General features: G+C 52.3%; 12 protein-coding genes across 12 annotated transcripts; 6 read left to right on the plus strand and 6 right to left on the minus strand.

Annotated features, from left to right (window-relative positions):
- Window positions 1–22: 22 nt before the first annotated feature.
- AYO20_00090 (hypothetical protein) lies at window positions 23–1,165 on the plus strand (the record flags this gene model as incomplete). Its single annotated transcript, XM_022638401.1, has 2 exons — window positions 23–73; window positions 134–1,165. 2 exons carry the CDS (start codon window positions 23–25, stop codon window positions 1,163–1,165), a joined length of 1,083 nt encoding a protein of 360 aa, XP_022505366.1.
- Window positions 1,166–2,039: 874 nt separating this feature from the next.
- On the minus strand, window positions 2,040–3,540 carry AYO20_00091 (hypothetical protein; the record flags this gene model as incomplete). Its single annotated transcript, XM_022638402.1, has 6 exons — window positions 2,040–2,236; window positions 2,296–2,376; window positions 2,445–2,704; window positions 2,764–3,048; window positions 3,099–3,259; window positions 3,319–3,540. 6 exons carry the CDS (start codon window positions 3,538–3,540, stop codon window positions 2,040–2,042), a joined length of 1,206 nt encoding a protein of 401 aa, XP_022505367.1.
- A 693-nt stretch (window positions 3,541–4,233) lies between these two features.
- Window positions 4,234–4,969, plus strand: AYO20_00092 (hypothetical protein; the record flags this gene model as incomplete). The annotated part of the gene is made up of 4 exons (XM_022638403.1): window positions 4,234–4,351; window positions 4,433–4,472; window positions 4,611–4,710; window positions 4,916–4,969. 4 exons carry the CDS (start codon window positions 4,234–4,236, stop codon window positions 4,967–4,969), a joined length of 312 nt encoding a protein of 103 aa, XP_022505368.1.
- Window positions 4,970–5,750: 781 nt separating this feature from the next.
- AYO20_00093 (hypothetical protein) lies at window positions 5,751–7,155 on the minus strand (the record flags this gene model as incomplete). The annotated part of the gene is made up of 3 exons (XM_022638404.1): window positions 5,751–6,160; window positions 6,217–6,742; window positions 6,796–7,155. 3 exons carry the CDS (start codon window positions 7,153–7,155, stop codon window positions 5,751–5,753), a joined length of 1,296 nt encoding a protein of 431 aa, XP_022505369.1.
- Window positions 7,156–8,650: 1,495 nt separating this feature from the next.
- AYO20_00094 (hypothetical protein) lies at window positions 8,651–10,249 on the plus strand (the record flags this gene model as incomplete). Its single annotated transcript, XM_022638405.1, has 1 exon — window positions 8,651–10,249. The coding sequence occupies one exon, from the start codon at window positions 8,651–8,653 to the stop codon at window positions 10,247–10,249; it is 1,599 nt and encodes a 532-aa protein (XP_022505370.1).
- Window positions 10,250–10,955: 706 nt separating this feature from the next.
- AYO20_00095 (hypothetical protein) lies at window positions 10,956–12,005 on the minus strand (the record flags this gene model as incomplete). Its single annotated transcript, XM_022638406.1, has 4 exons — window positions 10,956–11,125; window positions 11,170–11,672; window positions 11,726–11,835; window positions 11,967–12,005. The coding sequence occupies 4 exons, from the start codon at window positions 12,003–12,005 to the stop codon at window positions 10,956–10,958; spliced, it is 822 nt and encodes a 273-aa protein (XP_022505371.1).
- A 1,430-nt stretch (window positions 12,006–13,435) lies between these two features.
- On the plus strand, window positions 13,436–14,860 carry AYO20_00096 (phosphomevalonate kinase; the record flags this gene model as incomplete). Its single annotated transcript, XM_022638407.1, has 1 exon — window positions 13,436–14,860. The coding sequence occupies one exon, from the start codon at window positions 13,436–13,438 to the stop codon at window positions 14,858–14,860; it is 1,425 nt and encodes a 474-aa protein (XP_022505372.1).
- Window positions 14,861–15,982: 1,122 nt separating this feature from the next.
- On the plus strand, window positions 15,983–16,933 carry AYO20_00097 (hypothetical protein; the record flags this gene model as incomplete). The annotated part of the gene is made up of 2 exons (XM_022638408.1): window positions 15,983–16,667; window positions 16,791–16,933. The coding sequence occupies 2 exons, from the start codon at window positions 15,983–15,985 to the stop codon at window positions 16,931–16,933; spliced, it is 828 nt and encodes a 275-aa protein (XP_022505373.1).
- A 1,480-nt stretch (window positions 16,934–18,413) lies between these two features.
- Window positions 18,414–19,344, minus strand: AYO20_00098 (hypothetical protein; the record flags this gene model as incomplete). The annotated part of the gene is made up of 2 exons (XM_022638409.1): window positions 18,414–19,006; window positions 19,056–19,344. The coding sequence occupies 2 exons, from the start codon at window positions 19,342–19,344 to the stop codon at window positions 18,414–18,416; spliced, it is 882 nt and encodes a 293-aa protein (XP_022505374.1).
- Window positions 19,345–19,788: 444 nt separating this feature from the next.
- AYO20_00099 (hypothetical protein) lies at window positions 19,789–20,355 on the minus strand (the record flags this gene model as incomplete). Its single annotated transcript, XM_022638410.1, has 1 exon — window positions 19,789–20,355. The coding sequence occupies one exon, from the start codon at window positions 20,353–20,355 to the stop codon at window positions 19,789–19,791; it is 567 nt and encodes a 188-aa protein (XP_022505375.1).
- A 521-nt stretch (window positions 20,356–20,876) lies between these two features.
- On the minus strand, window positions 20,877–22,280 carry AYO20_00100 (uridine kinase; the record flags this gene model as incomplete). Its single annotated transcript, XM_022638411.1, has 1 exon — window positions 20,877–22,280. One exon carries the CDS (start codon window positions 22,278–22,280, stop codon window positions 20,877–20,879), a length of 1,404 nt encoding a protein of 467 aa, XP_022505376.1.
- A 461-nt stretch (window positions 22,281–22,741) lies between these two features.
- AYO20_00101 (hypothetical protein) lies at window positions 22,742–23,713 on the plus strand (the record flags this gene model as incomplete). The annotated part of the gene is made up of 2 exons (XM_022638412.1): window positions 22,742–23,058; window positions 23,107–23,713. The coding sequence occupies 2 exons, from the start codon at window positions 22,742–22,744 to the stop codon at window positions 23,711–23,713; spliced, it is 924 nt and encodes a 307-aa protein (XP_022505377.1).
- Window positions 23,714–24,722: the final 1,009 nt, after the last annotated feature.

A 24,722-nucleotide genomic window follows, 5' to 3' on the forward strand; every position in this document is an offset into this window, starting at 1 on the left:
CTCTCTAGAACTTGCATTGACTATGGCGAACTATGGCATCTCCGCGCGCCTCTTGCGCCTGGGCCGTCCAAAGGTATGCCAACAGTGTCGAAACCTCGAGTTTCTCCCCTCCATGCTGACTTGTTCTGCACAGCGCTTCTTCTACACGATGACGCTCTCGACGGGCGCCAGTCTCATTACCCTCTCGATGCTGGTCAATAAACTCGCTGGCCTCTACGGCATTCTTGCGCTCTTTACGGGATACCACCTATCGCCCTTCCAACTGTCCATGTACATCTACTCGACCGTCGCACTCGTCCTTACTGCCTACCTTGCACGACATATCCGAAAACAATCGCCCCTGCAGTGCCTTGCGCTGGCTTGGTTTTACATCTTGGACAGTATCGTTAACGCCGCATACACCGCCGTCTTCGCTGCGACATGGTTCTTGGTGCTGGCACAGCATGACGCAGGGAAGACGGACAAGAAAGGACCTGGCGCATCGACTATGGACCAAGTATCGGGATTCACGGATCCACAACTCAATGTCTCGAGAGTAGAAGTCGTTGCCACACCCCAGCCTCCCATGACGGGTGGTGGTCAGGACGCTGTCGCCGCTGGGGTCCCTGCCACCAACGCTGCGGGCAGCGGAAGCAACGGCGCCCTGCAATCGGCCGTCTTGGACTCGCAAAACATGAATTCCGTGGGTGTTATTATTGCCATGTGGACCATCCGGGCTTATTTCTGCTTGATCATGCTCGCTTTCGCCCGTATGGTCATCCGACAACATATTGCCTCGAGCGGATCTAAACTGGGCGTCGATTATACCACCGCATCAATAAACTCCCAATTAGCAGAGAATCCATTCTCTGAGAGCAGACCAGAGGGAAAGGGTTGGGGAGGCAAACTTGGTCGCTTTATGGTCGGCATTGGCCGAAGTTATTGGCTGGGCAGTGACGAAGATGATAGCTGGATGAACGGCATGGGTGGGAAATTCCGAAAGAGTGGTATTGCCGGCGACGAAAATGGGTTCATGCTCAGTAAAATTGAGAGTGGACCTACGGAGAGGGAAAGGAGAAGACGATCGGGAACTGGACCGCCAGCACCGGCCCCAGGTGTTGTGCCTGGTGTCGCTACGGTGGAGGGAGACAAGATGACTTTGCAGATTCCCCCGCAGAACAACTAAGCCTTATAACGGTACACAACCTGGGTCAGAGTTGAAAGAGAAGGGGTTCTACAGCTTGATGAAGGGAGTGGTGGTCGTAAGGGCGACCGAGGAGTAAGGGTACACTCAACACGTTGTATACAAATGGTGTGCGGGCGTTTACCATGAGGGACGGTGTTTGGCTGGCAGAACAACACATGTCGGGATGATTCCAACCTGATGGAGAGATGTGTGGAATGTATATCTGTACCGAGTAGATCTAATGATGTCGAGTGCGTATCCGGAATAATGGCTCGAATAGCCCGTTGCCATAAGTGCACGTAGGGCATTTGCCTTGGGGCACCTTCTTTTTAAACCTGTCTACTACTGTAAAGCTGCATGGAAGTACACAGGGAACGAGAATGGACCACTGGTAGGTCTACAGGTGCAGGAGGTGGAATAGATCATGGTTGTATGAGGTAGGGTGGGCTGGGTGGGTGGTAGGGTACTTGGTGTATATCAGAGCTACAAGTGGTTGACCAGGTGAGTGTCATTTGAACGTCAATTTCCCATTTCCCTGGCGGGCTAATACTGTCATTTGAATTGATATCCCAGCACTACCAGGTAGGACTTCATCGCATATTGTCTCATTATTCCTCCCCGACATCATCCGTGTTTTCTCTATCTGACCCCTGTCCAGAACCGCGACATCCCTATCGAGAGTCCTCGGGCCCATCAGGACCACAGCCGAAGTAATCATGCCTGCCAGCTACGACATTGGCTGCGATGCCATTCTACTCGGTGCACCCTACGAATTTCACCAGTCTCCCTGATAGAAGGGGTTCAATCTCTCAGAACATACGAGAAGCACTCTCGGCAAGCTCTGCACATAGAAGCGCCATCTCTACTGTCATATCTACAGTTTCTCGTCGGAGATGACCACTTTAAAGACATGCCTGCCATCTTTCGCCTTGACTTCATGGACGGTCTCAAACGCCTCCAGACTCTGCTCAAAGGGAAAGACGTGGCTGATCAGTGACTTCGCATCGACCAGGCCTCTGTCAATCAGCGATATGGCGTCTTCGAAACAGTTGGTACTATATCTCCAGGTTCCTGTGATTGTTTTTGTTAGGGCCAAAATAAAGGTGGTGCGTCGGGTCTGGAAGCCTCACCTCGCACGTTGAGCTGCTTGGAGCAAATATCCATTATCGGAAGCCGAGGAAACTGGCCGTTGAGCAGTCCAACTTGGACGTCTATCAGAAAACACCTCAGGTTAGTCTGGCAACACTTTGGAAGTGGTTTCCATCTTGAAGACGCTCACAAGTCCCTCCAGGTCGACAGACGTGGAGTCCGATCTGCATGCACTCTTCGGCGCCTGCAGCTTCCACCACAACGTCAAACCCCCGGTGGAGCCCATCCACAGAGCTTAGGATGTCTTTGGCAACTCTGCTGGAATATTCTTCTGTCGTCTCGTTCGGGTGGCGGGGCGGATTGACAAATGCCTGATCTGCACAATATGTCTTTGCGAATTCCGCCCGGTGAGGCTGCACCTCAAAGACGACTACTTTCTTTGCGGCATATCTTCAACAATACTGTGGTCAGCATGTACACCGGTACCCCTGGCTTTGATCATGACTTACGCTTTGGCGATTGCTCCCAGCAGCAACCCGATACACCCACCCCCGAGGACCAACACGGTTTGGTTTGCCTTCAGTCCAGCTTGCCGAGTCATCTGGATAGCGATGGCAAAAGGCTGTATCGCACCAGCCTCGACCCATGAGATTTTGGGCGTCAGGCGAGCCAGTGCGGTGACCGGGACAATCTTGTAGTTGGTGAGCAAACCATCCTGCCGCCCGGGTCCCGGTACTCCGTAATACTCTATCGAGCTACAGATATTGGAAAAGCCGGTCGTACACTCGTCGCAACTGATCACATTTCAGTCCCGTGGCCAAGGTCTTATTCAGGACACTCTTACGCCAAACAGGGAAGAGCCGGTTTAATCGCGGCACGATCACCAGGTGCCCACGATTTGACATCATCAGCGACCTGAATGACTTCCCCAGCAGCTTCATGCCCGATGATGAAAGGTTCTTCGATGATATCAGGGCCTGCACGGCCCTCTTTCCAGAAGTGGATCTATAAATCTCGGTCAACATTTCGATTAGCTCTGTCAAATACTGCGCCCGGGTACTTACATCTGAGCCACAGATTCCCCCAGCGCGAATCCGGACAAGGGCTTTACCACTCGGTAGTGGTGAACCGGCAACGTATGTCGGGCTATCCCGGTACGAATCCAGCTTCACAGGCCAGTCTTGAACGGTGATGTCATTGATCCCTGAAATGACCACCGCACGGTTCTTGCTTATGTCCGCCTTGACCGGAATGGAGCCACCATTGCTCGTCGCTGAGGGAGCCATTGTGGTCAGAAGCAAATGTCCCAGAAGATGGAGGAATGATGGTGCTGGAAAAGCCGCTGGTGTGTGAACTCTTTAGCGAGCAAGGACGTGTCGCTACTGCAGGAACCTTGTCTACAAATTCGCGAGGGCCTGTAGTTTTCAAAAGATTGGGGTTTCGACTCTGAGAGCAGCGAAGGGCGAGGCTGAAGTATTCGCGAAGTTGCCGGACGGCGTTAGCGCACGACGGGAGCGGGGAAGAAAAGACACAAAAGAGGAAAAGGGGTTGGAGACTCATGCTTGACCTCGGGAGACTGCGTTGTAACGACGATGCTTATGACTCTCTAACTCTCGCTAGGGCTATGGCACATGGGCACAGGATGGGTCTTGCTGGCAATGCGGTTGGATGTCCGAGCGCAATCGGAGCTTGCCACCTCGATGTTGAGTCCCCTCGGCTCTCCCGCTGAGGATCTGACAGGAGTTGGGAAGGATAGCCATCTTGGTAACTACCCACACTACAACTGCTTTGAATCTGCTACCAGCCTAGAAAAATGGGAGGAGTCAAGAAGTTTCTCAATGCTTGCCAATCAGGCGTCGCTTGCTGTACGACAACTTGGGACTATCCGACCGCCTTGCTGTGCGAGAAAGCGGGTATGGACCTGGTCTTGGTTGGCGACAGCCTCGCAATCGTGGCACTGGGCCACGACGCGACGAACTATGCGACGGACGCTGGACGAGATGATCTATCATTGCAAGGCCGTGGCACGGGGCGCAAAGTCACACTTGTTGCCGGGCGATATGCCCATGGGCTCATATGAGATCTCGGATGAACAAGGTGAGCGTCGACGTATCGAATCCTGCGCCTCATCTTGGAAGAGGCCGCAGTGCTGTGCTGCTGCATATGTCCTTCCATGAGCTCTGCTGTTGGGCTACGAAAACTCGCTTTTTGCCGCAATGTGAGTATTCATTTTCCTGCATCACACATCACCCCGGGGGAAATTCTCTTTCTCTCTGTGTCTGTCTGTCTCGGAGAGACACAACCTCCTGGGGAGGAATGATACGGCCAGAGTGCTAACGACTACCCATCCCTGTAGATGGCACATGAAATATGCCACCGTGGGCGAGACGTCGATCGAGGCCCTGAAGCAGTACAAACGGGACGTGTCGGCGCGCTCGTTTCCGGAAGCAAAGCATGTAAGCCACGCCATACCACACCGGGCCACGTCTCTCCTTGACAGGATATCCCTGTCAATCCAATTTTCTTGCTCGCTCGCTTGCTTGCTTGTTTGTTTGTCGATCTGTCTATCTATCCACCCACCTCATGGCCTTTAAGCCTGGCGATCCATTGCAAGAGACATTTTGAGATACGCTAGCACGATTGGATGATTCAAACTTGCAGGGATACGACATGCCTCCCGAGGAGGTTGCGAAGATGAAGGCTCTCCAAATCTAAATGTCTAGTTCTATCTCGCTCGCCCTCGCCACCCCAGTCGCCGACAACCTCCGAGTATCTGATTGATGGCCTGCCATGGGGTTAGATCGTTGTTCACGCGAAATGCACAGTTTCTCGCACAAGCACATGAGACTGGACAGGACAGACATGATCGGGTAGTTGATCCCCAAAGCCGGCAGTAGTGGTAGTGGTAGTGGTAGTTGCACAGTACGAGGAAACGATGGAGGAGGGGATTCTTGAAAATTCTGAGAGATCAGCGCGCATTTATATTAATCATATACCGTTTCCTCTTGGTGAAACTGAGTAGTTAAACTAACCGACTTCTCCACAGAGCGTGGAATGTAAAGAGGAGTGAATGAATATTCTTTGATCGCAGATCGCCAGGCTTTGTGTGTAAAATTTCTTGCGATCCTATACCGCTTGAAATGTAATACCGTTCACGCTTGGCCCGTAATGTATCCCTGCATCCTGCATCCTGCATCCCTGTTACCGTGTTGCTATGCTGCACTGCCTCGCTCAGCTATAACTATCTAACCATCTAGCTCCCTTGTCCCTCATGTCTTCGTGACTCGATTCGTCTCGTCTCGTCTCGTTGCGCATTACTGCTCTGCTCTGCCCTGCTGCTCTGCTCATCAGTCCTGTTGCCTCCCGGGTTATCCTTCCAAAGTCGGTCCTGGGCGTTGTTCAAGGGTTCAGGACCCGTCACCCGCGTCTTTCATAAGAAAGGCGGGTCAACACGTCGGAGAGGGTCCGTTACTGCAGCGTCCTTCTGGAGAAGTGACTATATCTTGTCGTCGAGGCGCGCGCCTTGGTCCGGCAGCTCTTGAACGGGCTTGTGAGCGCGGAGACACCAGAACACGCAGTCCTCGAGGGGTAGGAGATTCTTCATAAAGTGGTTGTAGCGTAGGGCGAAGAAGCAGATCATGCCGCCCGCCACGGCGTCCAGGATGAAGTGGTTCGCGGTCGCGATGATGGCGATCAAGATTGAGAATGGATACAAAAAGCCAATGATCTCGCAGAGTAGCTTGGGTAGAGAAGGGATCCGGAGGACAAAGCCGGTGCGGTCGGACTTGAGGAGTGGTACAGCGGGAACGGAGATCCTATATCGTTTGGTCGTGGGAGCGAGGGGAAGGCGCATGACAGAGACGCCCACCAGTAGCGAGTATCCGAAGTGAAGTGAGGGCATTGCGGCTAGACTGAAGTCTCAGCATTCTTCCTGGACATTCACCACATGATGCAGCTCCTACCTAGCTGGTTGGTCCATTTCCTCGTGTTGAAGACGCTGACAGCTCCGTCGCGTGCGTGCACCGTATCGATAAAGGCAAAGCTTCGCGCCAGCTCACCGGGCTCACCAGGCAATTTCGAGTCCGGTAACAGACGGGGAGGCATGCATGGCCAAGTGCTAAAGACACAAAATGCAAAGAGGTTGCACAGCGCCAGCGCCCGACGCCGAGATTCGTAAAGTTCCGGACCGTTGGAGCTTACGGCATGATCAGACCAGTTTGAATTGGCCGTAGATCGATTGCGCGTGATGGCAAAGTAGTATAAGCCCACTAGGAAAGTGATCGTTGCAGGAAGGTGGATGAAACTGTAGATCCGGTTGATCCACCACATCAACCCGGGATACTGGAGGAAAAATTTCTGGATGCTCAGCTCCCAAAATATGTGGAGTCGCTGTTCTAGTTCAATGACGGCCAGGGCATGATGACAGGCTATATCGACTGTCTGTTCAACGAATCTGACGGCCAACTGGCCCCGACCAAACTGGTAGACCTAACAAATGCATTAGTCGCCTGCGTAGTACCAGGGAGTGTCTTCGACTCAACGCCGTAAATGAGGCCCCAGTAAACGATCTCGATTAAGAAAGGAAAGCGCAAAAGCACTCTGCTGAATATTCTGTCTCGGAAGACGGCCGTGTTCGGTGTTTGAATTGTCGTCTTTAGCCCGAGTAGGGACAATTCTCTTGGACGCCAACGCTCAGCGTTGCGTATTGACAGTGGTGCGTCTCCGGTACGTGTCGAATCTAGAGCCTCGAGCCCCATCTCATGACCGACATCTTCGACAAGGACGATGTCAGACTCTCGAGTTGGTCGTGCAACGGGGGTGGTAAAGTCACGGTTGATCCATGCCCCAAGGAAAATGATAAGAGTTCCCCAGGATGGCTCGCCCAAGCCCAGGAATCCCATTATGTACCCGTGCAAGCTTCGCCGTGCCAGATAGAGTTGCGCACATTGACCGTCTTCGTCCAAAGGCCGGGAAAGGATGGGTCTGGCCTCTGAGTCGTCGCGATCGCCCACGTCCAAGACGGTTCGATGAGACTCGTCAATGAGGTTTCCGGTAACTGCCCAATTCGTGTATGATTAATTAGCACCTCCAAGGGTATCCTCAGATCCCTGCTCTTGTTTGATTGGATAGGCAATCCAGGTATTCGCTCAGCCAGCTATTGGCCACCTGACCGCCGAAGGATCGTGAAAGGAAACAATGATGCGAAGGACAAGTAGGACAAAGGTGGTGAGCAGAAGGACAAGATCTGTGCGCAGCCAACAAACAACGAACAGAATCAGGTGCTCGATAGGCGCCCCTCATGACGGAGGTGCCGGAAACACAGACACTTTGAGTTTGTGAGAGTGGCCTCATCACTCTGGTACATTTCGACAAGCGAGGCTCCACGAGAAATGCAGATGGGCATCCTCGGGCACGCGACACAGGCCCAAAAGCGATAAGACTTTGTCCATGTCGACGGAATTGCAAGGCTCCGTATGGACATCCAGCATCCGAGTAAGGCTCGACGATCCACACCACGTCATCTACATCCCAGGACGTCCGACTGGATGACAGCCGTGGAGCAATTGACAGCAGGGGGCCTCAAAGTCAGGAAGACGGAAATGTGGGATGTGTGGTATCCGAGATACGAAGGGATTGGTTGAGGATGGGAGCAAAAGTTGGACAATGATCAGGTTGTGGTGGTGATGGAGGGGGAATTATGCATTCGTGGCACTGCATGATGCGCAGTTGGCCTATTGCCAGATGTAGCCTAGTGTCGCCAAGACGCCAATCATCTCATAAGCATCGACTCCGCAAACCTCGACGCCTCTTTTCACTTCCCGATTGTGTCTCTCTCCTTCTCAAGTCATACCATCTCAGTAGCTGTCAAATGACTCTGAGCTCGTTCCTCGAACTCTGTAGACAGGAGCTTGCTGCAACTGCTTCCTCTCAAAATTGCCTCTGTTGCCACTTGCCAAAAGCTTCGTCGAGTCGCACCTGGGACTTGTCCTGCGCCATCGATCAACTCCGACTTGCTGCAGAAGACGGCTGCTCTCGATGCTCCCTCCTAGCTAAGTGCATTACGTGCTACGACCCTAGTATTCTCGCTCGTGACGGCTCTTTAGACGGAACGTGGGATTTCTGGTTCGATTTGACTTTGGACGGGGATGGAGACCATCCGGACGACAATGTTCAACTTGACATTTTCACCCCTGGCTGTGAGTACTGTTCCAGCTCTGAGAGCGGGACGTTCTCATAGACTCTTGGCTGAGTAAATGCCGTGATGTTCGTTCCGAGAGACTAACGCACCGGGTATAACTAGCGCAACCTAGAAAACACCCAGGTTCAAACAAAACAAGACATCTACTTCCAGGAGATACGTCCTCGGCTGCGAGTTTTGACACGATCAGGGCCTGGATGACAGACTGTCTGACCAACCATCCAAATTGTCCCAAACCTTACGTTGGCAATAGTAGTCATGCGCCACGCCTCCCACGCCGACTATTGGAGGTCACGAACGGCAAAGTAGTGCTCCGTGAAGAAAGTGTACACAAGAGATACCCATACGCATGCCTGAGCCACTGTTGGGGCCCGTCCCCTCGTCGTCCGGAGAGTACTATTCTCAAAGCAAAACGGACTACGATAGAACAGTTCAAGGTGGAAGTGCCGTGGGCAGAACTCACTAAAACGTTTCAAGACGCCATAGACATCTGTCGCCGGCTACACATCGATTTTTTATGGATTGATTCCCTCTGCATTCTTCAAGACAGCAGTGATGATTGGTCTCTGAACGCCACAGAGGTCGGTTCGATCTACGAAAACGCTCTGATCACCATTGCTGCTTCGAAATCCAAGGAAGGCTGCCAAGGTTGCTACAGTCGCACTGATGCCCGTCACCTTGCGCGTTTGCTTGATGGGAGCAAAGATGTCTATGTACGCTTGAAACCCCCAAGCTACCCAGTGCACGATTTCCACCTGGATCTGGACAACTTCCCCCTGCTAGACCGTGCCTGGGTATATCAGGAGATGCACTTGTCAGTTCGCGTGCTGCACTTTTGCTCTCAAGAAGTTATGTGGTCGTGCCGATGTATGAGAAGAAGTGAAAGCGGCGTCAGTGATGACGATGCGACAGACCAAGTCGAGTTTCTGTCGGATTTCCACGGCTGGGATCCTTCATGGAAGACTCTGGGCAAAATAGGACAGGAAGACCCGAGAACATTGTGGTATCGCACCGTGGAAGAGTATACCCGTCTCCATATTTCCTATCCAAGTGACATCTTCCCAGCGCTGGCTGCCTTGACTCAAAGAATGTACAGGCTAAGACCTCGTGATGCGTTTCTAGCAGGACTCTGGAAATCTACTCTCCTCCTTGATCTAATGTGGCGGACTCCAGTGGGGCCACAGTCGGCAAGACCAGCCATTTGGAGAGCTCCGAGTTGGTCGTGGGCGTCTGTCCAAGTCCAGGTAGCCTGGGATCTGAGGATAGGGTCCGTTTTTGGAGTGGTGGAACTATTGGGCATCCACTGTGATACCAAAGGCCCGCCGGAGCTGGGCAATTTCTCCTCGAGCCAGGACGAGGTTCGAATTACCCTTCGTGCCCCTGTCCTCAAAGCTACCTGGAAAAGGCCATGGATTCGGAGTCGGTGGCCAGAACTCGCAAGGACCGCAGGGATGAAAGATGGCAAGATGGATGTGAATCGATACTATCCGGACTACGACTACGACTTGCCGGGAGAGCACCATGTACCATGGGATTCCGAGGTCTTTGTCGTCCCGATTGCGACATCGACCTTGATTCCTGATGGAGACAACAGAGATGGACCCGATAACAACCTGCATCTAGGGCTGGTCTTGCGAGCAAGAGAAAAACACGGCGTATATGAACGGATCGGCTACGTCGAAATCGTCGAAGACCATGTCATTGTGGATTGGAGCCGTAACGGATTCCAGTCTCGGTTTGGCCGAGTGGATGCTATCCTGAGAGCGATTCCCCGGCAGGAAATTACCATTGTCTGAGGCGGCAATATCCCTTGGTCATAAGCTATTGACTGACTAGAAGTGCAAACTGTCGATGTGGCTAAAGGGTGCACTCATACCCCGTACTTGATGCGTGCTGAGCGGTTGTTATACAGTATGCGCTTTGATCCATTTTCTTGATACTCCAAATACCACTATACTCAGAGGCGAATCTTGACCTCTCCAAAATCCATGTCCGTTTCTAGACCTGAGCATCCTGCCTGGGTGCTGCGATTTGACCTGAGTCGTGACTAAGCCGCTCTGAGCTGTGGCTGTGCAGGCCTGAGCCATGCCCTGTGGAGGAAGTTGGCTACGAAGTATAGCTATGAAATGTCGGGTTCGTATATGCCAACGCTAAGGCCTTGTGTATTGTTTGCTCTGTTGTCGGGTGGAGGTCCGGTGAGATCGCATATTATGTCCGTATCTTTCGGAGGACAATTCCAGTGACGACGCGATGAAGACGAGCTCGAAAAGATGGACTGGGGAGTGAGTGGAGGGCTAATTTCTCCGTTCTCAGTCACTTCTTTCCCAGTCTCACCTTCAGACTCCGACTCTTCTCCCTCGGTCTCGCCTATATACTCCGACTCTCTCAGGTGTTTTCCTTTTGCCTTGGATAATTTTTCGGATGCGTCTTTGAAAAGTGCCTTAGCGATCACCTCATCGCTGTCATATCTTCAGTTTTCGCTCATCAACTGGAGAAAAATAGTTACCTTAACTGGGTCCTCTCAGTTATGGCTTGAACAGGACAATATATATCTGGATGTTGGTCCAAAATAGTCAAATCTTCTTCTTCTAGATCCATAAGGACCCATGATATTATCGAGTCAAGTTGAGGGTCGGAGAGACCATGGCGAGGGGAGAAATAGTAATTTTTCACTGCGATCTCAATCAGCCAGCTCACTAAGAAACTCGATACGTACCTCCGAGAGCGGCATATATGACCCGCGAGTGACCCGGGAGGCGATGGACGATCGTGTTGACTACTCGAGCCAGGGTACGCCGGCGCTGCCAGTACTTTCGGTTTGCCATACGCCCATCTGTTCTCGTGTCGGTTTCCGAATTAGCCACTGATCGGAGTGGAAGGGAATTGGCAATGTAGTCAAGAGCACCAGCACTGAAGTTGGCACACCACACCAGAAATTTCGACGTCCAGCTATCGCTCTGGTATCGTTTTGCATCCTCTAAGAATGTACCTATAATAACGTCGTAGGTAGTAGTAGCGTCAACCTGTCTCTGGCCGCCAACCGGGTTGGATGTCTTTCCCGAGAGAGTATCGATGATACCATGCCCTTGCTTGAGATATTTCTTGATTTCTTTAATTCCACTCTTGATCTTCTTGCTGAGGGTATCGGCATAGCCTTTGGCAATCTCCAAATCTCGATCTCTAAGCGTCGTTCCGTACAAGAGCTGGAGTGGCACAGGACTGGCGTCCCGTCAGCGGTCTCGTTCCTCCGCCTGTCACCGAACGCGACTTACCAAGCCACCGGCAATTGAAATACTTGTGCCGCTTGGAGCGCGATCGAGATATCGACTGTTACTTGAGTGTAGAGGCGGCCGATAGTGCTGCCAATCTGCTTGCCAACGGCCTCGAACACATCATCGTCATGGCAACAACGATGTATATGTCTGATGGCCAGCCCAAAGAAAACGCATCCAGGCCACTCGGAGCTGGTTAGACGCTGAATCACAATGACCGCAAGCGCAGCGTGTCCCTTACAGGGCACGAGCGGTAGAAGAACGTGATGTGGTTGGTCATGGTGAAGGGCAGACTTCTCTGCTGATTTCAGGGTAGACTGGGAAATCACAGAAAGGTTTGATATGCCACGATACTGGGCAATGACCTTGTCCATCTTTCCTGCAAATTGACTGAAGAAAGAGCGGACAATTTTGCGAGAGGTCTCTCGAACCTCCTAAAGTAGTCGGGTGAACTGACCAGGGGGGTGTCGCATTCTTGAAATGCGACACCCCCCCGGTCGGCGCCAGCTGCCGCCACGGACACGGGGAACGAGGCTTAGGCTCAGTCTGCAACTAGCAACCACTTAGGGTACACCCACGCGCGGGGTGGTGGAATGTACTCTGCAGTGACTCGCAGAAGCGAACTGTGACAGGGAGGACTGCCTCCCTGCCTGGGCTGGGGTGTTTGGCGTGTGATTTCACTGTCTGGTGGCCCTTGTTTCGGGCGACCGAGACGCTTTTTGGTCGCCCACATTTCAGCGCCTGCACGAGGCACTGGACTTGCATCGTCGCCGGTTGACCGCTCCCGGTATGTACCTTGTCAAATCTTTCTGGGATATTCAAGCGGCATCAGCCTTAGCAGGTTATAACCCTCTACAAGGGAACCCCGAACCTTCGTCTTGGGAGCTCCAGTAACTCATCTCGAGATGGAAGACCAAGGCGATCGGAATCTCGCAGTGACCAGCCCAAGCTCACCGAAGAGCTCACTTCCTCCTATTTGTGTCCCTAATATCTATGTTCTTGATGAGGCATCCGGTCAATGTTTTAAGGCACTACGACGTTATGCTCATGCCATGGCCTTCCGGTCACCCATGACCATCTTTGAGAGGTCAGCACCCTCTTCGCCTAAATTGGAGCCGCTTCCCCTGACTATTATCACCATGGCCGTCCCACCTTATCTCCGGTGGTTGAATTTACACGTTGACGAGAAGAGCACACTCTCTATCTTACACGGAGGGCCTAGGTTGCGAGAGATTGCATCCACCGTCTTTGCAAGGAGTTCCAGTTCCTAACCCTGGGTTCCCAAAACTGTACCCTCGCGGATAGTCGTGTACACTTTCCATATCGTCGAAGAGAGATACCTAAGAAGTATGACAAGCATGGCGTGAGCATCCAATGACAGCGGGGAGCAGGGGGTGAGCGGCTGCCTGAGCAGGCTGAGCCGAAGTTGAGCCAGGTCACATGATGCCTGAGTAAAGCGGCAGGCCACGGTCCCAAATGGGTGCCAAGGCCAGGCGCTTTGTCGCCGCTGAATACTGAGTAGATGTGAGGTACTTGAACTTGTAGAGCCACGATGATTGGTTTGTCGACTTCTGCGCACGCTGATTGGTGCAATGTCTGATTTGTTGATGTTCTCGTCCCCATGGGAATTTGTTCCACCCCTTTCTTTGAACTCAAAAAAAGGTCCCATCTCCTCCCACCAAAGACAACCCCTTCCTTCTCCTTGCTCTGATGTCCCTCCCTGCAGTGGCTGTCTCTGCACCGGGCAAGGTCCTCTTCGCCGGCGGATTCCTGGTCCTGGACCGCCACCACACGGGCCTCGTGTTTGGTCTCAATGCGCGGATCCACGTGGTCGTGCAGCCATGGCGGGACGGGGATCGTGTGTCTGTCCCTGTGTCTGGGGCTGACACGCCGAACGGACCACATGTCCTGGTCCAGTCGCCGCAGTTCGTTGATGCCAGGTGGCTGTACCGACTCGACTGCGCGGACGGGACGGTCAAGGTCGAGCAAGTCCGGGATCGCGAGGGGTCCGGGTTCACCGCCAGTCCGAACAGGTTCGTCGAGACGACGCTGAGATACGGGCTCACATATCTCTCGCATGTTGCTGGGCTGGAGCAACTCTCAAAGAGTGTCAAAGTGACGATATTGGCCGACGATGATTACTATTCACAACCACAGTCACAGTCCCAGTCTTCCGAGTCGGTCTCAGCCAAGTCGGCGAGGTTTACAAGCTTTGGGGTCAAGTTGAGCGAAGCACACAAGACTGGATTGGGATCTTCAGCGGCATTGGTCACGGCGTTCGTTTCTGCACTTCTCTCGTTCTACTTAAAACATGATTCTGCGAGCGGACAACCTCAGCTGAATCACCACACTATCCACAATCTGGCCCAGGCGGCACACTGCGCAGCTCAAGGGAAAGTTGGCTCAGGCTTCGACGTTGCGGCCGCGGTTTACGGACCTTGCCTCTATCGGAGGTTCACGCCTTCGATTCTAGAGAATGTGGGCGAACCCACAGGTGCAGGTTTCGGCGAGAGGCTACATCGCTGCGTGGACGACTTGAACTTGGACGCAAAATGGGACGCCGAGATTGCGAGTCGTGCCGTGCAGATTCCAGAGAACCTCTCCCTCGTCATGTGTGACGTGGATTGTGGATCGGAGACACCGGGCATGGTCAAGAAGATCTTGCAGTGGCGCAAAGAGAACCTCGACGAGGCAACGCTACTGTGGAATGCGATACAGCAAGGTCAAGAGGAACTGTGTCAAGAACTAAGGCGGCTGGTCGAGGTCCAAGGGATTGAGGATGGGTTTACAGCACTGGGAGACATTATTCTCACCATTCGAAGCTTCGTGAGGGAGATGTCGATCAAGTCCGGAGTGCCGGTAGAGCCCCCAGTGATCACAGAGCTATTGGATTTCTGCACGAGCCTCCCCGGAGTGGTGGGAGGAGTTGCACCAGGCGCAGGCGGGTATGATGCCGTCTCCCTGATGGTGAAGAACGATGGCGAAACCGTCAAGACACTGCAAGCCAAACTGGAAGGATGGAAGAGTCAGGATGCGAGTGGAGCGACGATCGGACATGTCAGGTTATTGACCGTCAAGCAGGACAATGAAGGCGTCCGAGTCGAGGACCCCGGACAATATGAGGCGTGGTTATAGAAGCTGTTGTAATCAGACGTTCTTGAGTAATGTCGTCATCCTGCATTGTAGCACAGCGTTGCTCTTGGGGAAATAGGAACAGGAACAAGGGGAGACAGGAACCAAAGGCAAAAAAGAGGACGAAGTGGGTGGTCTGATACACGTGTGAGAGGAAAGTGTCCGGTCGGAAGTTTGAGGCTGTAACTGTGGATGATGATTATGAGTGGTGAACCATCGGATCAGCATGGAGAGGCGGACGCCGGTTAGAGAGTGCCAGGTGCCAGGAGGGGCATTCGGGGCACCCGGTAAGAGAGTTTAAGCCTAAAAGTTTCTCAGGTGCTTATAAGGGAGATGTAACTGAGTTACTAGGCACCTAGGACCTACTAGGTAATTAGATGCTAACTCCTATAACTGCAGGGGCGCGCCTACTCACCGGGCCACCTACTCTAACAGTACAGTAGTAGCACCTGGCCATGCTCTCCAAGGACACTACGGGCATCCAATAGGCATCCCCACGAGAACGGGCCTCCCCCGGAATAACCCACTAGCACACGCTCTTCTGCCCTCTTCCCTCTCTTCCGTTTTCTATCCGCCCTTCACCATTCGCTGCGCCCTCTCTTGATTGCTTTTCCCGTTGCCAAACAAGCAAACGGTGCTGAAGATATTCTTTCCTTACCAGATCTGTTTGTTGGAGGCCCATCAAACTATCTATGTATTGACCCGAGCCCATTGTGTCTCAGTTTCAGGACATCTCCGGGGTCGTCCGTTCCAGATTCAAAGTCCGAGGCTGCGTGCTCCGTGCTCCGTGGCGGTTTGTTGGTCTGGGCTCCTCGAACGTTACTCTTGCGACACCCACTGCGGCAAAGGCAGAGGACAGGCACAGGCACGGGCTCAAGCCGGACACCCATCCCTCCCACTCCTCCATCCTCTCTCCTCAGCTCGCATCAATTCGATCCCCCAGTCAGGACTATCCGTGACCCTGCTTTTGCTCCAGAAACTTGGCATAGTTTTCCCATTCTAGTCACTCGCTTGACTTGGATGCATTGAACTACTTTCCTCCCATCACCACCTATCCCATTTGATCAGTCCTCTACTGGCGTATCTGTTGGGTCTTGCCAGTCTGTTTGCGCCTCAGATGAGGTGATGATCGTGACCTCCGACAACATCGCCGCCAACCACTCGAGCGCACCCGTCCAGGCCTCTAGTGTGCCAGCCCCAGGTAGTCCTCGGTTGCAACAGCAATCTCGTGCGCAGCAACAAGACCTCTCCTCAACCACACCCGTCGACATGTCCAACCTCTCTTCGGATCCGGCTGCCTCTGCCGATGCTCATGCTCCCTCATCATCTCCAGAGACCACGTCCTCGCCTACCAACGAGCCTCAATTGCCACCCTCACTCGGTCCGCAGAGAACCGACACAAACACCGCAATGGTCCAGTCGATGAATCCTCCTTCTCCTTCCGCTGCAGTCGCCGAACAAAAAATATCAAGACAGTTTTCTACCGCCATTGGCCCTTCCTCAGACGAGCCGTTGCCTACAGTTCCCGCCAAAGACGAAGCACCAGCAACAACCGCCGCAGGGCCAACTCTGACGGTGACATTACTCCTCACCTCGGGAGCACGACATCCTTTTAAGCTAGATAATAAATATTTCGCGAAGCGCAACGTTGAGGTACCGGAGAATGATCCTTTCAACCTTAGTGTCTACAAGCTGAAGGAATTGATTCTGCGCGAATGGCGGGAAGAGTGGGAAGCAAAACCGTCCAGTCCGACTTCCATTCGGCTGATAAGCATGGGCAAGCTGTTGGATGATAAAGCATCCCTCAAAGGTGAGTGCACATCCCAGAAAACAGATGGAGCTATAGCATTCCGCGATCGGCTCTGTTGTATATTGACTCTGTGACTAACTTGATGCCTTCTCGGGTGTGGGACAATAGATTACAAGTTCTCAGTTGACGCACCGAATGTGTTGCACATGACAATCAAGCCACAAGACTACGTCGAAGAAGAAGACACCAAGGGCGGCAAATCCACCTATTCCACCCACCGCGAGGGTGAGACCAGAAGTCCTGGCTGTCGTTGCATCATAATGTGATGTCTGTGCCTCACTTCATCACATATGCTATGGCCGAAATGCCATTTGAAGAGGCTATGTTATAAAAATATGAATTGGTTAAGTACAGGCTAAGGGAGAGCGCGCCTGACGTACGGCCAATCTGTGGTGAAAAGGACATTTTGGTCCCTCTTGAGTTTCTGATCAGGGAGGATCTACGCGCTCATCCAACATCAAGGGTGGCTCCTTCAGCTTCTCCAGACTTCTTGTGGAAGACATCTTTTTCTTGTCCCGAATTCATGGCGTGGCGTTGGTGGGACAGACGGATTTTTGGCATGTTTTTCTTTACGCTGGGACTGTACAAGGACTGAGATACGGGTCCTTATTTCGTCCAGCATTTTGTCTGCACCTGCGCGCAGATGCGTGTTTGAGATTGCTTGAGACCAAAGACGCCAGTGATATGGATTGAGGAGCAGGAGTGGAGATGGAGAAGCCAACGAGACACTGGGGTGGAGGGTCAGATTGCTCTTGCACAGAGCGATCGAAGGCATCAGAGATGGAGTTGCATCGCGGCATGACAGTCGTCACTTTGCTGTATATAGAAGGGGCACGAACGGCTGTTTGGGGCACTGGGTGTGATGCGTCAAATGTGTGGCAGCCGGGAATTGATGGATGAGACTCTGGCCGGCGGACAAGGGCGGGCAGGCAGGATCTTGCAGCATTGCAACGGAGTACATATTGCGCCTGGCACGAGGAATACACTTCTTTTCTGCGTCTCTATCATCTTGGGTTGAAATCGGGTTCAAGTTGAAGTGTGAGACCCTCGCTCGTCTGTAGGGACTAGGTCCGGAGTGGCCGTACTGTATGCCATGTAGCATCTCACTCAGTCATTCCCTTTTCCGACCGGGGAACGGGAACAGGGACTGGAACATCTCATCGTGTTGGATATGTACAATAGTACCTACGGATAGCTGCTGGATAGCTGGATAGCTGGATAGACAGGATAGACGGTGTCACTCAATGTATTCTTTGAATGAATCCCAGACAGATAGACGGGCGCACAGGACTGACGAGGAAGAAGGAAGATGTAAAGTATGGTACGGTATGGTTATGCAGAAGGACTACCTTTCTGTCTGGTATTCCTTCTTGTCTTTTTTTCTCGTTCTTTTTCTTTCTTCTTCGACTTCTCTCTGCCTGCCCGCTCAGTCCAGAGATATCACTATTCCCCATGCCAGTAGTGCCAGACGCCGGACTCCGCGAATTTACATACATACAGTAATACCGACTGGTCTTGCGCGAGGGTGGAGAGGTGTAGATGGGTGGATAGCAACCTTCGCGACAAGCATGGAACACGGAGCGCATGGGTATGAATTTGCCTGGATCAGGTGGTATCAAAGGTCGGACGTGAACCACCAGCTCTGCTCCATGCTGCCATTCTTTCTTGTTCTTCTTCCTCTTCTTGTTCTTGTTCTTGTTCTCGAGTCGTAAGACCAGATTAGACGGCACTTGACCGAGATCGAAATCACCACTTGCCCATGCCGACCTTGCGCTCCATCTCCTCCATCCACCCAGTCCCCTGCCCGTCGCCTCCCTGGAAAGCTAACCTCATCCCGTCCTGTCCAGCGTAGACATCCTCCCACGTAATCTCCGCGTCCCGCCCCGTCAAGATCTCTTCGTGAACGCCCGCCGGTCTGCCCAGCACGGACGGCCGAAACGAGTCGGCGTCCCGCACCAGCTTCAACTCCATGCCCCTGCGCAGAGGTTCCGCGATGCCAAAGTTCCGGCGCAGGATCTGCAGCCGCGTCGCCTCCTGTGTCGCTTGCCAGTTCGCCAGGCGGGATTCCAGAGGGTGCGCCGTTGTCACGGTCTGCGTGCTCGCCATCGACTGGGGGTACAACGAGGCGCGGAGGGTGTCGTGCAGACCGGGGGCCGAGGGAGCGCCGCGGTCAAGGTCATCTTTGGATTTCGTGCTCGTCGTGGCAGAGAGTTTTGAGGCGGTCGTGTTCGAGGTGCTGGTTGGATGCGCTGCTGGGGGTGCGACACGGAGAGACTGAGGAGGAAGAGCACAGGTGTCAGTATATATTTCTTGTAAAATGATATATTCCTCGGTGATCTCTAGACTATAGAGTAAGTAGTACTACTACCCCGGGGAAGTAAAACTCACCATGATGGATGGTGCGGAATGTCAAGGTAGGCAGGTAGATGCAGGTTGAGGGCAGGGAGAAGATCGGTGATCTGCTCGAGTAGCAGGTCCTGATGAACGGATTCTGAGGTGTTGGTCTCGAGGTAGAAGTTTGGGCGAATATTGGTGATGACAGATATCTTTGTATGTTCTTCCAGAGCTGAGAGGAGGGGATGCTTGTGGGTTGTGGTTTGTAGAAAGAAACCTCATTGAAGGAAGGGTTGCGCAGGCATGCACAGGATGTCGCGTTCTTGATACTGCGCTGGGCCATTTATGCTCCGAAGCACAGAGTTGTACGTTGGAGTTTAGCGGTGATGGCGCCACTTCGTACTGTCTCAAGACGCAATGTGGCAGTGTGGGCGGGTGGCATTGCACATTGTTACCCACACATACCAAACAAGAAGCTCAATTTTCTGATCTCTATTGTATTTGAATCATCCGTCTCGACTATCCAAGAGCGCAACCTGTCTTCTATGTCTATCCTCCATGACTCTAGCGCTCTCCCTAAGCAACTCGACTCCTTCTAACTCTTCCCCCCTTAGATATCGTGTGACGCTCACAGCTCCCGCTCTCATGGTGAACAGACAGACATCCTTCGTCCCCATACAGCTGCATGCTTATCCTTCCGTGCCCAACTCTGAGCGCTCCTCGATCCCTTCCCATCACACTGTCAAGCGTGATAGAGCCTGAGAGCAAAACTTCGCGTGCAAGCAAGTTAACTTCGCCCGTGGTCACCACCCTGCCCCAACACAGTGCGTTCGAGAACATTAACCAAGCTATCTTCTGCTCTGAGAAGAGGATTGCGTGCGCCCGTGCCTGCTTGGGCCGAATCGGAATTTTCGAGGGTACGGGTGGGGTGGAGAGGCGAGTTGGAGGTAACGCTGGAGCCGTCGTGCTCTGTTTCAACACCATCCTGCTCAAGCTGCTTCTGGAGATCCCTCTTGCCATGTTCAGGATCGTTGCTCCCTTCGCCCACAAGCGCTTCCAGCGGTTTCTTGACGATGCTGTTCTTTACTAGCTTCGCCGAGACAGCGGGCATGATAACCTCGGAGTCCCCTGTCTCAGCGACACCCTCCACTTTCGCGTTCCTAAGAGGAACGACATCACGTCTATCCACCTGTTCGACGCTCCCTATATATGGGTGGACTTCTTCCGGCTGTGGGCACCCCACAGTCAGGCATTTGATGCGTTGGCCGATGGAAGAGGGGTTTTTCACTGGTGCGGCTCCAGCGAAGCAGATGATCATCACCGACGTCGCAGCCAATTTGGTGAAGGTAACCATGGTGAAGTGAGCTGTTCTCAGTTGCGAGATCGAAAACGGCTAAGAAATCTGCGAGCCTTTGATCTGAAGACTACCAGCTTCGAAATGTGAGGATGTCGTTGCAGCAGCACAATATCGATGGGGGAATCCGGCATGTGAACGTGTCTTGGGTGATGACGATGCAGGTCTGTAATATTGGAGATGTTGATCGAGTATGACCTTTGCTCGAGGAGATCTCTGAAAATACAGACGTCGAGGATTATATATGCATTTCAAGGTCCTCATCCAGGTGTGAGGAGGTGTGGATGTCGCGATTCGTGCTCCACCTTGACCAGAGTTGTCTGCATTTTAAGTTCTTGCAGATCAAGAGGTTTCGCTGGTGCTGTCTGGTGTACCGATGGATGTGTTCGCCCCTTGCAGTAACCAGAATTTTCCAGAGTCAGGGGCCTCGATGACTGGGCCTTTCGACAGGGATGAATGTCTGGATCAAAGACTGACAGCCTTGGCCCCGAGATGCGACAAATTGACGTGATGAAACCCAGCTAACAGCCAAAGTATCTCTCCTCTACCCATCTCTTCTCATTGTCTTCGACAATCCTAGCCACCACCACCTTGATCTTAGGGAAAACTGTCATCAACCTCTTCAGACCCCGTCGCCCAGCCATACACGTCACAAAGACAATTCTTCCCTCGGCGACCCCATGATCAACCAAAACTTTGACAGCCATTAGGGCAGCTCCACCGCTCGACATCTGTGGGTCTAATAGCATGACTGTTTCGTGTTCGGCGAGATCAGGGAAGAGCTTGAGGTAGTGCAGTTCTGGTTCTCCAGTACGAATGTTGGATTGTATAAGCAGTCGTCCAGTCAGACAGTCTGGAATGGTTCGCTTGAGCCCCGTCTCCATACAGCTTCCGCCGCGAAGAATGACCACTGCAGAAACTTTGCCGGCCGATTTGAGTCCAGAATACGTATAGCCTGTCGTGGTTGTAACGTTGGCGGCGATATAGTTGTGGCAGTCAAGAGCTTTCTCGATCAAGAGCGCCGTCAACCTGTCAAAGTAGAAGACGAATTCAACCTGATTAGTTATCGGGTTTCGAAGGATTGTTGATACCCCGACAATTTGTGGTGTTTCACCTAGGACCATGACATTCTCGGAGAGGGTATAATCTTCGACCTGCTGGCCCAGCTTCTCCAGTTCCGCGTTGTGCCTGATGGACTTCTCCTTCAAGATCTGTCTGGTCTGGTTGACGATCATCTGAATCGCCATCTTGTTCTGCATACCACGGGGTACTATCAGGTCGGCAATCTCTCTTTGCGGGTCGACGAATTTCTGAAAGACGGGCTTGACATAACTGAACCACTGTTTGATGGTCCCTTCAATAGTTCGACCCCGCTCCCTCACATCACGCACGATGCGCCTCGACAGACAGACATCTGGATCTGCTTCAACGAAGATCTTCATGTCCAATAGGTCGAGTACACGTGGATCGTGCAGGGCTAGAATTCCCTCGAGGATAACAACATGCGGTGAGTATATCGAGACGGTCTTGTCTAATCTCTGGTGTTGCTGAAAAGAGTATATTGGTATATCGGTTCTCTTCCCTTTCTTGAGATCTATCAGTTTCTCCACAAGGAGATCAAAGTCGATCGATTCTGGTGAGTCGAGATCGTACTCATTTCGGTGTGCCAGAGCATTTTGTTCAGGGGTTAGCGACTTGTAGAATGAATCGATGGACAAGATGATGACCCAGGGAAGATTCAAGGACTGCACAATTTCCACCGCCAGACTTGTCTTGCCGGAACCTGAAGATCCAGCTATTCCGATTATGCTCATGTCCGCCCATGGTGGGGAATAATGTGCTTTCTGAGGGATCTCGCTGGGGACTTCTGCTTTCCGAGCTGATGCAAGGATGGAGAGATTTCTGGTATCTGTCGACCCTGACATTCCGTCGCACAGTGTAGAGAATGGGATTGCAATGTCTCAATGCGAGCTGTAGGCGATCCAAATCCTCTGAGCGGGATAGCTCCTTCAAGGTAGAAGCAAGATAATGATCGTTTTTAAAGCCACAACCACAGAATTGCTACAATTAAAATGAACCCGTCAACACCAGTCGCCAGTCAGATGCAAGCTCCAAGAAGCTATGAAATCACGGATTTCTTGTGCAACAAAGTAGCAGTGAACAAACGCCCAGGTATATCGAGTAGACTTGGGAGCGTCGTTTGAAGAGTGACATCGGGTGGTGGGTGAGTGGAGGATGAGATATAATGGATCGGAGCTATATTGTTCCATTCCGCTATTTACTTAACTGTGCTCTACACAAGTTTCTCCGCAGTTTTGTTTTCAACCTGCAGTAGTCTGTGTCTTTGCTTATAATGCTTCCTTCCAAACCGCTCTGACGGTCTGCCATGGACCTAGATAACTTGTCAGCAAATTGGAAGAAACTTCAAGCCACTCTAAGCACGAAGACAAGTATCAACTCCACGAAATTGTCCAAGCATGGCGTGAAACGCAAACGGGAAGTCGTGAGGCATACCGCGCCCAAGAACGCAGCAGAATTCGCGGAATCTAGGAAGAGACCACGTATCCGCGGGATTATGGCTACAGATGGCAGCGTGTCTACGAAAACACTGTCTATCCAAGAACTAGAGCAGTCTGACAACGCTCCTCGCCCACGGTTTCTTGCCCACCCATCATCACAGGTCAATGCTGGGTTGTCTCCCGAGTATGTTTCGCATCCCCCTTGACGTCCTTTGTCCTGACCAGCTGTTAGGGTGGAAATCGGCAGGTACGTTGCTCTAGATTGCGAGATGGTCGGCGTTGGGCCGAATCCAGACAGAGAATCAGCACTTGCTCGTGTCAGCGTTGTCAATTACAATGGCGACCAAGTCTACGACTCCTACGTTCTTCCCCTTGAGCCTGTCACAGACTTCCGAACGCATATCAGTGGCATATCACACAATCACATGAAAATTGCACGAGAGTTCAAAGAGGTCCAAGTGGAAGTGGCAAAGATTCTGAAGGATAAAGTTATTGTTGGCCACGCCATACGGCATGATCTGGAAGCTCTGATGATCAGCCACCCTCAACGAGATATTCGGGATACAGCTCGCCATCCACCTTATCGCAAAATAGCGGGAGGTGGATCACCGCGATTAAAAATCCTGGCGTCAGAATTGCTAGGATTTGAGATACAGCGAGGCGAACATTCAAGTGTGGAGGATGCCCGGGCGTGCATGTTACTGTTTCGTAAAGATAAATCGGCTTTCGAACGAGAACATTCCAAGCGATGGCCGGCACCGCCTCCTGAAAGACAACAGGACGTGGAAGGCGAGAAGAAACCTCGCAAACAAAAGAAGAAGAAGAGGAAGAAGCATTGATCCACGCAGCGATTGGCCTGATCCTGGCACTGTGCGTTTCTGCCATGATAGCAGAACAACCCGCTGGTATGAACTCATCCGATTTACGGTGCTTTACGGTGCTTCCTGGTGACATCGCCAATCTCTTGGTGTCAAATGCAGCCTTACAATAAATGACGAGATACAACAGAACTCAACAACGCAAGCAGAACTGATGTGGCGTATAGAGAATTCACCTGCCACCTCTGAATCGCCAATGTCTCGAAGATGTTTGGATGCATGACGCAGCACGCGGTCTCCTGACAGTGGTATGGCAAAGCTATCCTTCCCAAGGCCCTTCCCAAGTCCCGGGGCCTTTCTTTCCTTGTCGATCGCCCTGTTTGATACCCCCATTCAGCACGTCTTTATCCGTAGCTCAGGCATAGCTTCTGGTTTTAATTGCTCTTATATGGGCCATGCCAGCCTTAGACATCCTTGCATAGTAACCCCAGGGCCTCACCGTGGTGGTTTCATGAGACATTGATAACGAGGTGTATGTTCTATTTAATCATTTGCGCATGCTTCTATACCACACACCTACAGTGGACTTAGGTTTCCGACTAGACTATGCTGTCGTGTACGTTCCCACTTGGAATACTTGTTAGACATATAATTATGCGAGGCAATTGGCGTCGGCCAGACATTTATCCGAAGATTATCCGGGTTAATTGGATTCCTCTTTGACGCGTCTTCAGCGACGCGTCGAAGCCTCCCTACAGTTCAAATCCAAGCCTTCCGCATCAACTCCTCACTACCACAACAGGTGGCTTTGCGTGTCCGGAATCATTTGCAAGTACCTGTGAAAATGCTGGCCTTGCAGCGAAACGCAAACTCTACAGACAAATGTGTTGTCAACGTCCTCCCCTGCCGTATCCATCACAATGGTCCAACCAAAGTGACAAAGAGATATTGGTCGCTAGAAGTTGAGAAAGGTACTTGTCGGCACGCGTTCTCGAATATCCCAACGAGACGCTAACATTTGCATTCCAAG

This window comes from Fonsecaea nubica (genome assembly GCF_001646965.1).
Source record: "Fonsecaea nubica strain CBS 269.64 chromosome Unknown Scaff1, whole genome shotgun sequence".
Classification (NCBI taxonomy): Eukaryota; Fungi; Ascomycota; class Eurotiomycetes; order Chaetothyriales; family Herpotrichiellaceae; genus Fonsecaea; species Fonsecaea nubica.